The sequence below is a fragment of the Cinclus cinclus genome, chromosome 10 (assembly GCF_963662255.1).
Source record: "Cinclus cinclus chromosome 10, bCinCin1.1, whole genome shotgun sequence".
Classification (NCBI taxonomy): Eukaryota; Metazoa; Chordata; class Aves; order Passeriformes; family Cinclidae; genus Cinclus; species Cinclus cinclus.
Window position 1 is genome coordinate 25,450,358 of NC_085055.1, and position 13,236 is coordinate 25,463,593.

At 39.8% G+C, this 13,236-nt stretch overlaps 1 protein-coding gene across 1 annotated transcript; it reads right to left on the reverse strand.

Annotated features, from left to right (window-relative positions):
• Positions 1-1,151: 1,151 nt before the first annotated feature.
• On the reverse strand, positions 1,152-12,742 carry NMNAT3 (nicotinamide nucleotide adenylyltransferase 3). The gene is made up of 4 exons (XM_062498803.1): positions 12,606-12,742; positions 6,735-6,918; positions 2,851-2,957; positions 1,152-1,552 (listed from the first exon to the last, which is right to left on the reverse strand). The coding sequence occupies exons 1-4, from the start codon at positions 12,712-12,714 to the stop codon at positions 1,152-1,154; spliced, it is 801 nt and encodes a 266-aa protein (XP_062354787.1). The 5' UTR covers positions 12,715-12,742.
• Positions 12,743-13,236: the final 494 nt, after the last annotated feature.

A 13,236-nucleotide genomic window follows, 5' to 3' on the forward strand; every position in this document is an offset into this window, starting at 1 on the left:
TATAAAAGTGCTTATCTTGTGTGGTTTTTGACCCAAATTCTTCTTTCTTGAATAGGCTTTCAGCTACTATACACTTTCTTTCGAGAAAACAATCATAGAAACCCTTTCAGTCAAAGACATTTGTGTCTGGTATTCTTTTAACTTTTTCCACAAGCTCCTGAATTGTAGAGAACCACCAGTGGAAGCTGCTTGGCCAGCTGGGGTCTCACAAGGACCAGTTTGGTGGAAACTTGTATTAGGCAGCAGTAATTACTCTGTACAGTGATAAATGCTACATTGCTGCATGAATGCTTTCAGTTAAGGAGCTCTGAAACAGAGAGAGCACTTTATAGAGTTCTGTATTCTCTGAAAGTGACTCCTGTCAGAAATGAGAGACACTGAATCAGTGTAACAGGCAACTAGCAAAGAGGAGCATGGATTCTCCCTGCTAACACTAGAGATCAAGTACTGAGCCTCTCAGATGTTTGGATATGGTACGACTGAAGCCCCTACTGGCCATTTTATCTACTCAGGGGCTTTGGCAATTGCTTGCTTTTAAGAAGACTCTGGATCAGAGAAGAAAAGAAACCCACTTTAAATGTGGAAATGAGAACTGTCTGTCATTTGAGAACCCGGATCCTTACAAGTGGCAGAAGTAGCATGTGCATTTTTAAGTGCTTGCATTGAAGAAAAATTGATTTCCATCTCTTGGCCAAATTGCCAAAAAATCAAAAAAGTTATTCAGGGTTTTACGAAGTCAAAGTTTAGAATATATATTTAAACACTTCTCTCTTTCTCAAGTTACAGTTTGTTGTATTTTGCTGTTTTAGAACATTAAGGACTGCAGAATTACAAGTTAGGAAAGTACTATGTTTGACCCTTACTCATATTTATTGCCTTACTGAAATTACTGAAACACTAGGAAGACTTATTGTGAAGATCTTCCTTCTTTTATTTTCACAAGGAAGCTGTTCTTTCTGTATTTTAAACTATACAGCTGAGCATACCAATTTTCTTGAGCACTACCACACACAGATTCATGGATTTAAAACACCACATGATTTCAAGAAATTTTGGACTTTCCCTTCATTATTAGTAAGAAACAACTTTCTCAGGAAATCTAGAAGACAAGGTCCTGGTCTGACAGGGCACACAGGGCAGGAATCAGCCCCTCAGAGGTTTGTTGTTGTGCTTTGCAGCCTGAGAGGCTGCAGCAGGCTCCCCTCATTCCTGCGCTCGCTCTCTGCTGTGTAGATGTTGTGCTGTGCAATGTAGGCAATGACAGAGTCTGGGATGAGATATTTCACACTCAGCCCTCTGCACAGGGCACAGCGGATCTGGGTCGCACTGATTTCATTCTGGATCCACTCTCTCACTAGAAAAATATTGTGCTGAAATGTAGATAAAAGGTCTGATTCCTGGATGAACTGAGATGGATCAGAGCCAGCCCGGCTAATGCAGACCAAACCAAACTTTTCCACTATTTCTTTGATGTCTTCTTCCTTCCAGAGATTGGGTGTCTTAAATGTCTGTAGAAAATCAGCCCCACAGACCAGCTTTAATTCTGGTAGAACTGGAAAGACAAAAGGAAATAACAGATGTCTTATCTTTTCTCAGTCTTCTGGGAAGTTTATATTTAAAATTGGTTTTAACTAATCACTTTATTATCTTTTTAAAATTTAACATAATTTACCTTTACTTCAGGCTTTTTTTAAGAAGGTTGTAAGAAAAATTCAGTTTAGGGTTTTTATGTATCTGGGCACAATTACTTTATCACCTACTTCATCATCACTCAAAGCATACTGAATATTATCTGTACACAGTTAAAGAATAATTTTTACACCACTCAAGCAATCCAAAATGGGGAAGAAGCAAATAAAGAGAAATACTTTAGCACAAAGATTAGACTTGGTTGAACCTGGCTACTACACACCATCTTGCCCTGCTGTTCTTTTATTGTCTCTATTTCTTATTTGTTGTTCTCTGCCTAAGCCCCAGCACAGAACTCTTCCCTCAAACTTCTTCTACAGCATTCATCATTATTCCACCTGAGCATTGTACAAACATTGACCAGATAGTTTCAAGCCTTGTATTCATGTGAAATGAAGGGGAAGGATGGAGATTTGCCTTCACTTTACACTTATTTGATGGTTAGCACATCTGCAAGTCTTCTACAAGCATCTTCAAGGAGAGATTCAGAATGTAGAGAAATGTTCCAGTGATGATGTGTGGAAGCATGACTTCTACCAGTTGTGAAGATACAACTCCTCAACAACCAGGAACAACTGAAATGTATTAATCATGTCCAAGAGATGCTATGACATCAGAGGAAAAAGGCAATGTATCAAAAATGCAGCAGCATCCTGGCAAGCCACAGGGCTTGGGAAGATGATTAAATAGGAAACTGCAAATGGACATTGTTTCCAGAGCCTGCTGTGCCTCTACTGCCAACAGGAGCTTTTGTGGCCAGCAAACATCAACATGGCAGCATCACTGCTGCACTATGCATACACTTCGTCCATTGTCTAACACTAGAGTTCTAGTAATCCCTGGATTTTTTCATATTTTTATTATTGTATTCTGTTTTGCAAAACAAACAGGGCCACAATGTACATCTCTGACAGAGTTAAAGAGATGTTTACAAAACCAAGAATTAATACAACTCCAGGGTCTCCTATCTGTGTGGGAGCTGTTACAAAACAACTGCCACAGCAGTTATGTTGGCATTTGGCATGGCTTGGTTTCGGCAAGCAACCCTCCAACCCTCAAAACTCAACCAGCTACTCTGTTCAGTTTTCTCACTAATAATCTGGTAAAGCTGCACAGTTCTTAATGCTAACCACAGCATCATGTTTACAGTCATGAACCAACCTGGTTGCTGGCAAGAAAGGGAATCCTCTGTAGAGCTTTCTGTGGGATGCTTGCTCCTCAGCAACTCCTTGGACTGGAACGCTCTGAGCGCTTCATTATGATGGTGCCTGCACTTAAAATAAAGGATTCTGTGTGAGGCAATCCTCTCAGAGATGCAACAAAGTGATTACCTGGCACTTTCCCATTCCAGAACGGGGTCTACTTTCATGCCCTTTGGATTTGAATACCATTAGTTAAGAATTTGCTCATTCTGCTGTGAGATTTAGTATCAATGTAGTTCCATCCTGAGGAATTCACAGGCATTCTGGTTTGTAAATCCTTTTAGAAATTCTACTATTACAGCAATTTCAGTAGCTACTACATTTAAACATAGAGGAGATTTTTTTGCCTGAAACAGGACTAAATCTCACTTCAGTCACTAGCTGTAATTTCTTGACTAAATATAACCCTTCATGATAGTGTTTTTGTAATGTGTACTCTGTTTTGGGGAGGAGACATTCTTGCTCTTTCTCTTCTCCATAAAAATATACTCCTTGAGTTTTTACCTTGCCATTTTCCCATTCATTTTAATTAAAATAATCACAATTCTAGGAAACTAAAGATTCTCATAAGATTTTTGACATCTGCTGTGCTTCTAATTTTACTGAGTTCAGATCCAGGAAGGCAGGCAAGGATCCCTCTGCAGGGTTTTCCAGGTTTCTGCTACTTTATCCTTCACTCCTGATCCCTGGTGCCCACCTGCAATACTGGTATCGCTACCTCATGGCAGTGGTCTTTTCCTTCCAAATCAGAACGGCCTTGCTTGTTTAGAATAGTCCCTGCCTTGCACCATCCTGAGCCAGGCCTAAGCATTGCTCATATTTGCACAAGCCAACATTGTTTCAAGGAAACAAGCTCCTGGTCAGGTAGGACAAGCAGACAGAATCAAGGCTGTGTCCAATTTCTGTGTAGCACATAGAGAGCCCCAGTGACCATCAGCTCTTATCCAACTGCAGCAACACAAAGGTTCTGAGTTCCAAGGAACAGTCTGAATCTGGTGCCGCATCGAAGCCCCAGCTGACCCTGGGAATGTCTGCTGTAAGGAAGGAATTCACAGGCTCTTCAAATCATGCAAATGCTTTAGCCACAGGAATAAGTTGCAAATATGCCAAGAACCTACACCCAGGCAGGCTGCAAAGCAGTCTTCAGTGATTTCTGGTGCTCAGCCACTGGCCAGAGAAACTGCACAGCCAAGAGGTGAGGCACATATGGCAGCAGAGGGGGTAGCGGGAGCTTGGTCTGTGCCTTCCCACATGTCCGATTTGAACCCTGCCTTGCTGTAAACAGGCTGGTGCTATGTACAGCCAAGCACACCAACCGTGTGTAGTGCTCTGACATTCTTGGGCCAGGATTCAAAAACAAGAACGCGTGCCAAAGAGCTCCCTGCAGGACCGGTGTTACAACGACTGCAAAATCTGAGCTGCCTTGGGTCTGCTCAGCAGTTCAAGGGCTGGAGTAAGTGGGGTTGTGCTACATTAGGTACAGCAAACAGGACAAACCCATCTGCCAGCTTCTTAAGCATTTTCTGAAATGCATATGACGCTTTGAGTAACTACAGAGCTAAATCACAAGCACAACGAAAGTTGGGTAATGCAAATCTTTGCCAGTTTTTAATTACTCTGTAGTATAGCTGCATGCTAATCAAATCCAAGGAGCAAGGAATGCAGTTCTTTGCCTACTGACAATACTGTTTCCTTGTCTAGGCATACTCACAAACAGCAGCTAAGTGGAAAACAGCATTATTATATTCCCTCCTCCTCTCTAAGAAAAGCCTTGGGATAGTCTCCAAGATTTCCAAAGTCATTTAATAGCACTACTGTAAGTGGGATTTGAGCTTTGCTGCTTAAAATTCTTTTATGTCACAACCACTTGGGATCATCTGCAAAACCCACAGGTTTTGATGAAATGTGACATTTTTATCACACTCTGTTAAAACAAGTAGTGTAGGAAAATTCATGTTCTACTGAAGTTAAGTGTACAACTCAAACTACTGGTAAGAAGAGACATTTGGATACAATAATGATTTCCTCTGCCTTGCAATAGGAAAATCTCTTTCTATTGGTACTGAAGTTTCCTACCTGAGGGAGCTTATAATGAAGGCAGCAGTTAGTCCTTGGTTTTCTGAGGAGTGAAGAACCTACAGATTAACTCTGAAAGCATGTGAAGAAAAGCTCTACAACAAAGCAGTACCTGTTTATACTTAGTAAGGATCTGCTTTTTCCACCTGTGACACTTAAAATACAGTGTAAAGTACAATCACCTGCTTTCCATCAGAATGCTGCTTCCCCATTCAAGGGACAAGGTTCAGCACTGGATTAGGGTACTGGCTCAGCTCATTAATACATGTCAACAGTTATAGACAAAACAGATTTAAGCTCATTTCTCTTCTTAACAGGCAGCCATTTTAAAGTTTTGTGGATTTACTAATAAAACTAGAAGTTCACTTTCTAGGCAGATGGGAAGTTTGGCTGTTCATACCACATTGATACTACTTTGCCTTAGCAGAAATGATACATATAGGTTTTACTCACTGGAACTCTTATCCTGAAGAACTCTGAAGTGGATTTATAATTTAAAATCCCAATCTTACAAGCAATACTCACTTCAGTTGGAGCTGTGCAAGACCAAAGTAGGATCACCTGACCTGTAAGATTTGGGACTGCTTCACTGTAGGAAAATGGTTTGATTGAACTGAAGTTTTTGGACAAAAGCCTCATACCCAAGGCAATACTGTAGGACAGCACTTGATGGCTTCTCACTCTGGGACATACAGTTATGATTAGAGAAAGAGTAGAGCTTCCTGCAAAGATAGAAAACCTCTCACCCTGACCCTGCTCTGCTGCCTGGACAGAAGGAGCAAGAGGAGCAACTGGATGCCTGCGTTTCCCTCAGGGAAGCAAACAAAAGCAGAGTTAAAAGGCTCTATTTTATTTTATAAGTTTGTAGTGAATTCTTATGGATGCTTTTGTAAAGTAACAGGGCTGGCTTTTAACTGCTTTCACACAGAGCCACAGGAGCTTTTGGGGCAGCTGTTGAAGGGTGCAATTCAGAGCCTTGAACACCTGTTTCTTTAAAAAGTGTCTCCTTAGAAAGTAACTTAGAAAATAAGGATAAAAATGAAGAATAAGTGATAGCTCCTACAGCACATTTACTGTAGACTTCCCTGAAGGCTTTCAGTTTAATGGTATCTGTTACCTTCTGCAGCACCTTTTCCAAAGAGCAGTTAGAACAAAAAGTCTGTGTTTTCACACCCTGGCCCATATTTATTACCATATGGAAAAGACATGTTTCAAGGTCCCTGCATTGAGTTTTGGACAACTTGTTTAATTTCTCCTCCCAGAACAAAACCACAGCAAACTTCAAGATTTTGAAGAAAAAAACCCACAGTTACGGGCTTGGACTTAATTTACCATTAGAGTTAAAAAGAAAACCTTACAAGGATGTTGTGAACAGATAAACCTGGAGGCATAATACTGCTACCATAACTAACCTGGAACACAGTTTGTGAACTCTCTTACTTTCTGATCACAATCTCACTATTACATGCTTAGAGACTTGCACCCAAGAAAGGTAACATGAGAGGCAGGAACTTTTCCTGCTGAACCCAGCAGTGGCCATCATTTTGCAGAGGCTTTCCACATGGATCCAACTCCATGAAGGACACAAGGGCAGTACCATGGTCATTGCACAGGTCTGGGGAAAGCAAATGCAAGATCCCTGGTGGGGAATCCTGACTTGCCTGGGTATTTTAGAGGAGCAAGTTCTGTGCATTGATGTGGCAGCCTGGCAGATTTTTGGCAGCCAGTAGCTTCATAAAGACAGGAAGAAGAAAATGCAATCATCACCTTAGTACTTTCACTGTCTCGGTCCACGTGTCCTGCTCGCTCTCCCAGGGATCCACCCGGATCCAGTCTGAAGTCTCCAGGGCCAGTTTGGCCATTGCCACCCGGTGCCTTGCTGACACCAAGCCTTTCTTCCCATAGTTATCACTGACAGGAGACATTATGCCTTCAATCACCTGATATCTTCCTGGGGGGGGGGGGGGGGGGGAAGAAAAAAAGAAAATTAAGTCCTCTTCACAGAATCTTGAAAATTTAGAGTGGATAGGGCATTGGGAGCTCACCTAGTTCAACCTTTTCAAAGGATAACTTCCATGGTTAACTTCAAAGTTTTAAGATGCTATGAAAAACTTGATTTGGGTTTCGTTTTTAATCCATTCCTAGCGATTGCAAAATTAAAATGCAAACGTTTTGTTCCTCTGCGAGCTGCTCACAATTACTATCATGTTTATCCTAATAAATGACCCAAAAAGGAAAGCTGGGTAAACAGACAATTTTAAACCACGTGGACATAGTCATAATTGATGTTGCAAACTATCAAAATTGTTAGATAGAATTCAGTTTCATAGTTCAGTTAGTACAACTTTAATATAGCCAGAGCAAAGAATGACTTAACTGACCACTATTTTGTTCTTAAAGATCTGATTACTTCTATTTATCTGAATCATTGTGCCTTTTTTTGTGTTAAAGTAGGAATTACAGCATATTACTGCAACTGTGATTGATGTGATTCAGACAAATCAGAAGACTCAAGCACAAAGATGGGGCTAATGGAGTCTGAAATGAGACTTGGAGCACTGTGCTCCACACATCAGCTCAGCAGACACTAAATGCCTTTCTATCTGGCTGACCATTTTAAATACATGTGACAATATGGCCCTGGTTTTCTACCCCTGTAATACAACATAATCACTAACACAACAGACTGGTTAGATTTTGCAGTTCTGGCCCCAAACCACGAGACAAACATAAAGCACCACCAGAAGCTGCAAAGCTCAAGAAATTGAGGAGAGTAAGAGTGTTTCAACTGAACAGAAATGAACAAAATTATTTCTAATGTAACACATGCATTTTAAATAACTATGACAAATATGATACTGGGGAGGAAAAAAATTCTCTTCATTTTTTCTAATTCAATTATTTTAGAAACTTCAATGCAGCATGCTATCTTTATTGCTTTGTAAGGAAAACAATACCCCTGACATTTCTGATACTGGCACATAACAATTAAATATTCTAACACAACAATGTCACTCTAGCAATGTCACATTTATTCTGATGTAATAAAGTTTTCAAAATAACTTCATCGAATTCAACTTAAAAAACCAGCATTAAGATTAAACGAGATTTACATCCTCTTAAGATGTCAGTTCAAACCATCCCCTGTTTTAAAATATTCTCATTACAGGCAAAATGAGCAAGATAGAATTTTCCAGAATCATTCAAAGATCTGTATATAATTAATTTCATCTCTCAATTTGAAATTGGAAATAATTCCACTTGATTTATGCACAACAATTATTCTCTCGTACTCTGGTATTATACAGTGCTATAACAAGTTGTCATTTAAAGGGAAAGAAATTACAGTTTAAATTCATTTCTCATTTTAAGGGAAGGAAACTGCAGTTTGAATACACTACTACATTAACCTTATTAAAAGGTTTTTCCTACATGATGATTTTATTTTGCATGTTTCAGTTTCTTTAAATTTCTATGGATATAACTTGTTCTCTTATACCTTATTCCTTAATAAATGAATGCATTAAATGAAAAAATCATATTTCTGCGAGCTCATGCTAACCAAGAATGATATGGGTCTGCTACATCCTTGTGAGATGGAAATACTTCAATCTCTAGTCTGCCCCAGAGCTGCATAAATGGGATAAGATAAGAGCTCCTTGGTGCCATATCAGCTTGTTCCAAAGCAGAAATTAAACCAACTGGAAGAGAAAATTCAAGGTTGATAACACTTCAGAGAGTCAAACACAGGAATGGCTTGAGAAGATTCACAATGGAGTTACCCAGCACTACACAAACAGGATGTGTGAGAGCCTTCCACATACAAACACAAGTTTTAGCTGTTAAAATATAGGAAATAATTCTATTACTGGCTCTAAGTAACTTGTTTCCTATTCAGTAATTTAAAAGTTCCCCTGATCAATGCCCTGTTTTGGCAGGCATGCAAAGAGGAAATCATTAAATTCTGTCACTTTGGAGTTTTCTTAGCATCCACTGCAATTCTCTTCTCTCCCATAAATTAGTACAGGTTGCTTCAAACACTCCTTGGACCAGAATTATCTTAAATTCTTTTTCTCTGGAATTCTATTTGTTTTCATCATGAAGTATGTTTATATTGCCTGTTTTAAATATGTGTAAAAATCCTCCAGGCGCTTAAGTGGCTTGGATTTTCAAAATATACCTACCAAAAGCAGCAAAAAAGTTCCTCTTGTTATGAACTTACATTCTCTAAGAACTGTTTAGGAGAACTGACTAGTGCTCAGAAAACTAAATAAAACTAAAATAATGAAACAAAGATTGTCCCTCAAACATGTTAAAGGAGATTATTAAGGAAAATTAAGGAAAACTAAATACGTATTTAGTTTTGTTATCAAGGTGTCATGTAAATTGCCACAAACACACAAATTGTAATGCTTAATTAGCTTATTTATACTAAAGCAAATTTATCAAATGCCATTTCATACAAAACTGTTTGTATGTTTTGGTGGGGCTTCTAAAGATTAGTTTCTTCTGGTAGTATGTCTGGAATTCACTGAGAGAAATTATGCCAGAAGTAAATAATAAAAGTAAATAACCACTACAGAAAAGCAAATAAATGAAAAACTTCCATACATTTAACTCTTGCTCACTACTCATTTTCCTCTTGGTGTCAAAGGAAAACCCACCAAGAGAAGCTCTGCAGGTTCCTGGTGCTACCCCACCCAGCAAACAGGAATGCATTTGACAGAACCAATTAATGGTGTCACATTTCCCCTAGTTTTTGTAAGATAATAAATCATTATCCTTCACCTCCCCCTTGCATCTGTCTTGCCACAGATAAAACATCTTGTCTTTCACACCCTCCTCCTCTGCCCTCCACCCCTTTGGTCTCACCAAAGGCAACGCTTCAGAAACAAGATAAAAAGTATCTCTGACAGATTGATTCTAGTACTGTTTCTTTGGTCTTTATGATCAAATGAGGAATACAGTCACAAAGAGGTAGAAATACCTGACATTAGGTATTAATAGACTCTAAAGGCATCTGCCACAGTCACTGCAAGTTTCAAAAAATAATTTTAAAACAAGGGGACTGAATGTCAGAAAATCTGAGCTGTGTTTGAGGATGTGCAAAATGCCAAATTCAAATGAGTAGACAGAAAATGCAGACAAAGAGAACAATTTGAGTCATTCAGGCTCACACAGCCATGTGTGTTATATTCAACAGGCATGACAAGATTTATTGGCTGATATTACCAGAAAAATTATTAATTACTTGACGCATGGCAATGAAACTGCACAACGTATCAGAAACCCAATAAAATGTCTTACTTAAAATAGGGGTGCGTGAAAAAAAAAAGATTAGGCAGCATTAGGAACTGACGTGATGTAAAAAAAGCTGGCAGACAGAATTACTGGAGAAGTCAGGATGCACATCAGGAATAGTCATGTCATTCATGGCAGTGAAACCTGCCTCTGAAGTCACAGAATCCTGGAATTGTCAAGGCTGGAAAAGCCCTCTTAAGATCAATGAATCCAACCACAAACCCAGCACTAGAACATGTCCCCAAGTGCCACATCCACACATCCTTTGAACACTTCCAGGGTTGGTGACTGAACTCCAGCCAAGCCATGGCCCAGCTCATCATTTCAGCCCGATTTGTGACGGAGCAGCAGCGCTGAGGCAGCAGGAGGATGAAGCCATTCCCAAGCCTAGGAAACATGTCCCTCACACTAATTAATTAATTCCTCACTCATTTCAGGCATCCAGCGTGGATGTCAGCTCCAAGGTGCACTGCTCCCTCAGAGAAGGGAATCACTGCTGCTTCAAATCAGACAAGCCCTGTTCTCCAGCCCCTCCATCAGCTCCCAGGCTGCAGCTGCTGCTTCTTCTCAGTAAAGAAGCTCCAATTTCTCCTCTCCTTCCCTGTGTAACCCAGAAGTGGAAACAGGGCTAAAACCATAAGAGAATGACCAATTAATTTCCTGGGTAGGAATGGTTCTGCCATAAACCAGGCATCCAGAATTGGTCACTTTTATAGCACACTGCCAACCCCTTCTGCTCAAGAAACTACGTTCCCTGTCAAGGAGGGGCCATAAATGGGATTTGTGTATCCACACATATAAACACATCCATCTGCTCTTGGAACACCTCTGCAAGCAAACTGAGGATTCTGATCCTGCTGCCATGCTGGATTAAGCTTTCAGAAAGTGCAAAGACAATGCTGTAGGCAACCCGGACACCAAAGAAGGTGTTTCTGCATTTCTTTAACGCAGAAAGCCCTTCTGCTTGTAAGGCTTCACAAATTAAAATAAGAAGCCAAAAGGCAAGTAACACCCTACCCAGAACTAGGCATTGACAGTATGTATAACATAATGCACAATTTCCATTTCAACCTTTCAAAATTTCATTTTTAATATGATTTTTACTATATTTTAAGCAAACTGCCCTGAGTAAGGGGTGGAGTCCTTCTAAACTGACCCTGGAGCAGACCAGACATCAAATTGATTCAGACACAGTAATAATTCATTTCCCATTTCAGACCTTCTTTCAGGGCAAAGAAATGTTACTGGACTGTAATTTATGACTTAAACAGAATTACCAATTGGTCTCATATTACCTTTCTACTCTTTGCATATCTGGGCAGTGGATTCAGTTATAAAACTACAGTGAAAAAATTCAATTAAAATCTCTTTTTAACCCTTTATTTCCTGTCCTGCAGGATCAACAAAATAAGTTTAGTTCTAAGAAAACAGAGACATGTAGAGGCTGCCCTCAGAGCCAGCTCTGTAATTCCACCTCATGACAGTTAAAGTATCCTCACAGGATATTCTGAGTATGCAGCTGCTGCTTTTACTGCACAGTGGTATCAGTTGGGTCCCATGTTCTCACCCCCTGCTCAATTTGACAGCCAAATTCCTTTTACTATTATTTGCTGTTCAGATTCCTACTGAACCACCTCCCTAGGAACTTCTCTGTCAGATTCCAACAAATGATTCCCTCCCACTAACCACTGGATAACTACTTCCAGACACCTAAATGTATATTTTAGCTGCCAGATTAAAAAAAAATAAATCCCTGAGCAACTTAAGAAACTGCTCAAGCTTAGAGTTCAAGGCTTCCCTGTAGCATTTCTGATTCTTTCTTGAATTCCCGATGTTACCACCTTGCTCTTTTGTTGCCAAAACATTCTAGCCTGGTGGCATCTCGCTTTTCTGATCTTTTTCTAGGATAGATAAAGTGCCTCTTAGTGAAGACAGATAATGAATAATTAACGTTTCATCTTTTCTCCAGCTTCCCCCAGCTGTCAAAACTGCTACCTGGAACGCTTCATATTAAAACACGTTGTATCATAATAGCATGGAATTGGAACATAAATGATTTTCTCAAGTTTCAAAATTATTAACCATATTATTTCACAAGGTTCAACCAGTGCTGGGAACAGGATCCTTAAACTCCTGATAAAGTTTTTACTCTCTTTTCATAAACACTCATTATACTTGCTTACACACTGAGGTAATGCCAGACTTTATATATTGAATATCCCATGAAAGCTTTACATTAATATCAGTAAAGAATATTAAAATAAACCCAAGTGTAAAGTAAGAGCTTATTCAAATCAGTGTTGAAACTCTTTCTTGCTTTTTGCAGCCCTCACTGACCTGTCTGGTGCAGGTGGTCTCTGGCCAGCTCAAACAAACGCATGTGCATGTTGGTGGTGGGGTTAAAGGAGCCACAGGCCAGGAGGATGACGGGGATCCTGCTCCTCATCCTGACAGCAAAATATTACACCTCCTCCCTGAAGAAAAAAATATTAAAACAAAAGACAAACTTGAGAAAGAGGAGTCTGCCCTTGTTTCCTGAACTAAAAGGAGCTGTTTCCAGAGCTGTGTGTTCCTGGATCACCAGTGCAGTGTCCAGAGATCAGACCCGTCCCAGCATACAACACCTGCCTGCTCAGGAACACAGACATTCCTGGATGTTAATTTGGAGAACAGCAACACACTCTGCTTCCCCCCACACACACATGGCTAGAACACACTTCTAGAAATTTACATTCTTCTTATTAAAATTTGACAATTTTTCACTTATTTTTAACCTGCTTGCATTGCAAAGAAAGGTTTTGTTCTGTCTTCCAGGCCATCGACAACATTGGAACCTGCAGGCCTGCTACAAAATCAGATTTTTTTTAATTTTTATTGTTAATAACTTCTTACAACGAACTTTTGCAACGTGTTACAGAACCTCACGTGCAACATCCAATCCTAAGGTGTGTCTTCCTTGGAGCTGGGC

Excerpts from the sequence above, each read along its gene's own strand:
- NMNAT3 (XM_062498803.1), bottom strand. The coding sequence starts at position 12,714 with ATGAGGAGCAGGATCCCCGTCATCCTCCTGGCCTGTGGCTCCTTTAAC. Across the intron at positions 2,958-6,734 it reads GAGACAGTGAAAGTACTAAG|GCACCATCATAATGAAGCGC; the intron begins GTGATGATTGCA and ends TTTTAAGTGCAG. Across the intron at positions 1,553-2,850 it reads CCTTTCTTGCCAGCAACCAG|TTCTACCAGAATTAAAGCTG; the intron begins GTTGGTTCATGA and ends TTGTCTTTCCAG.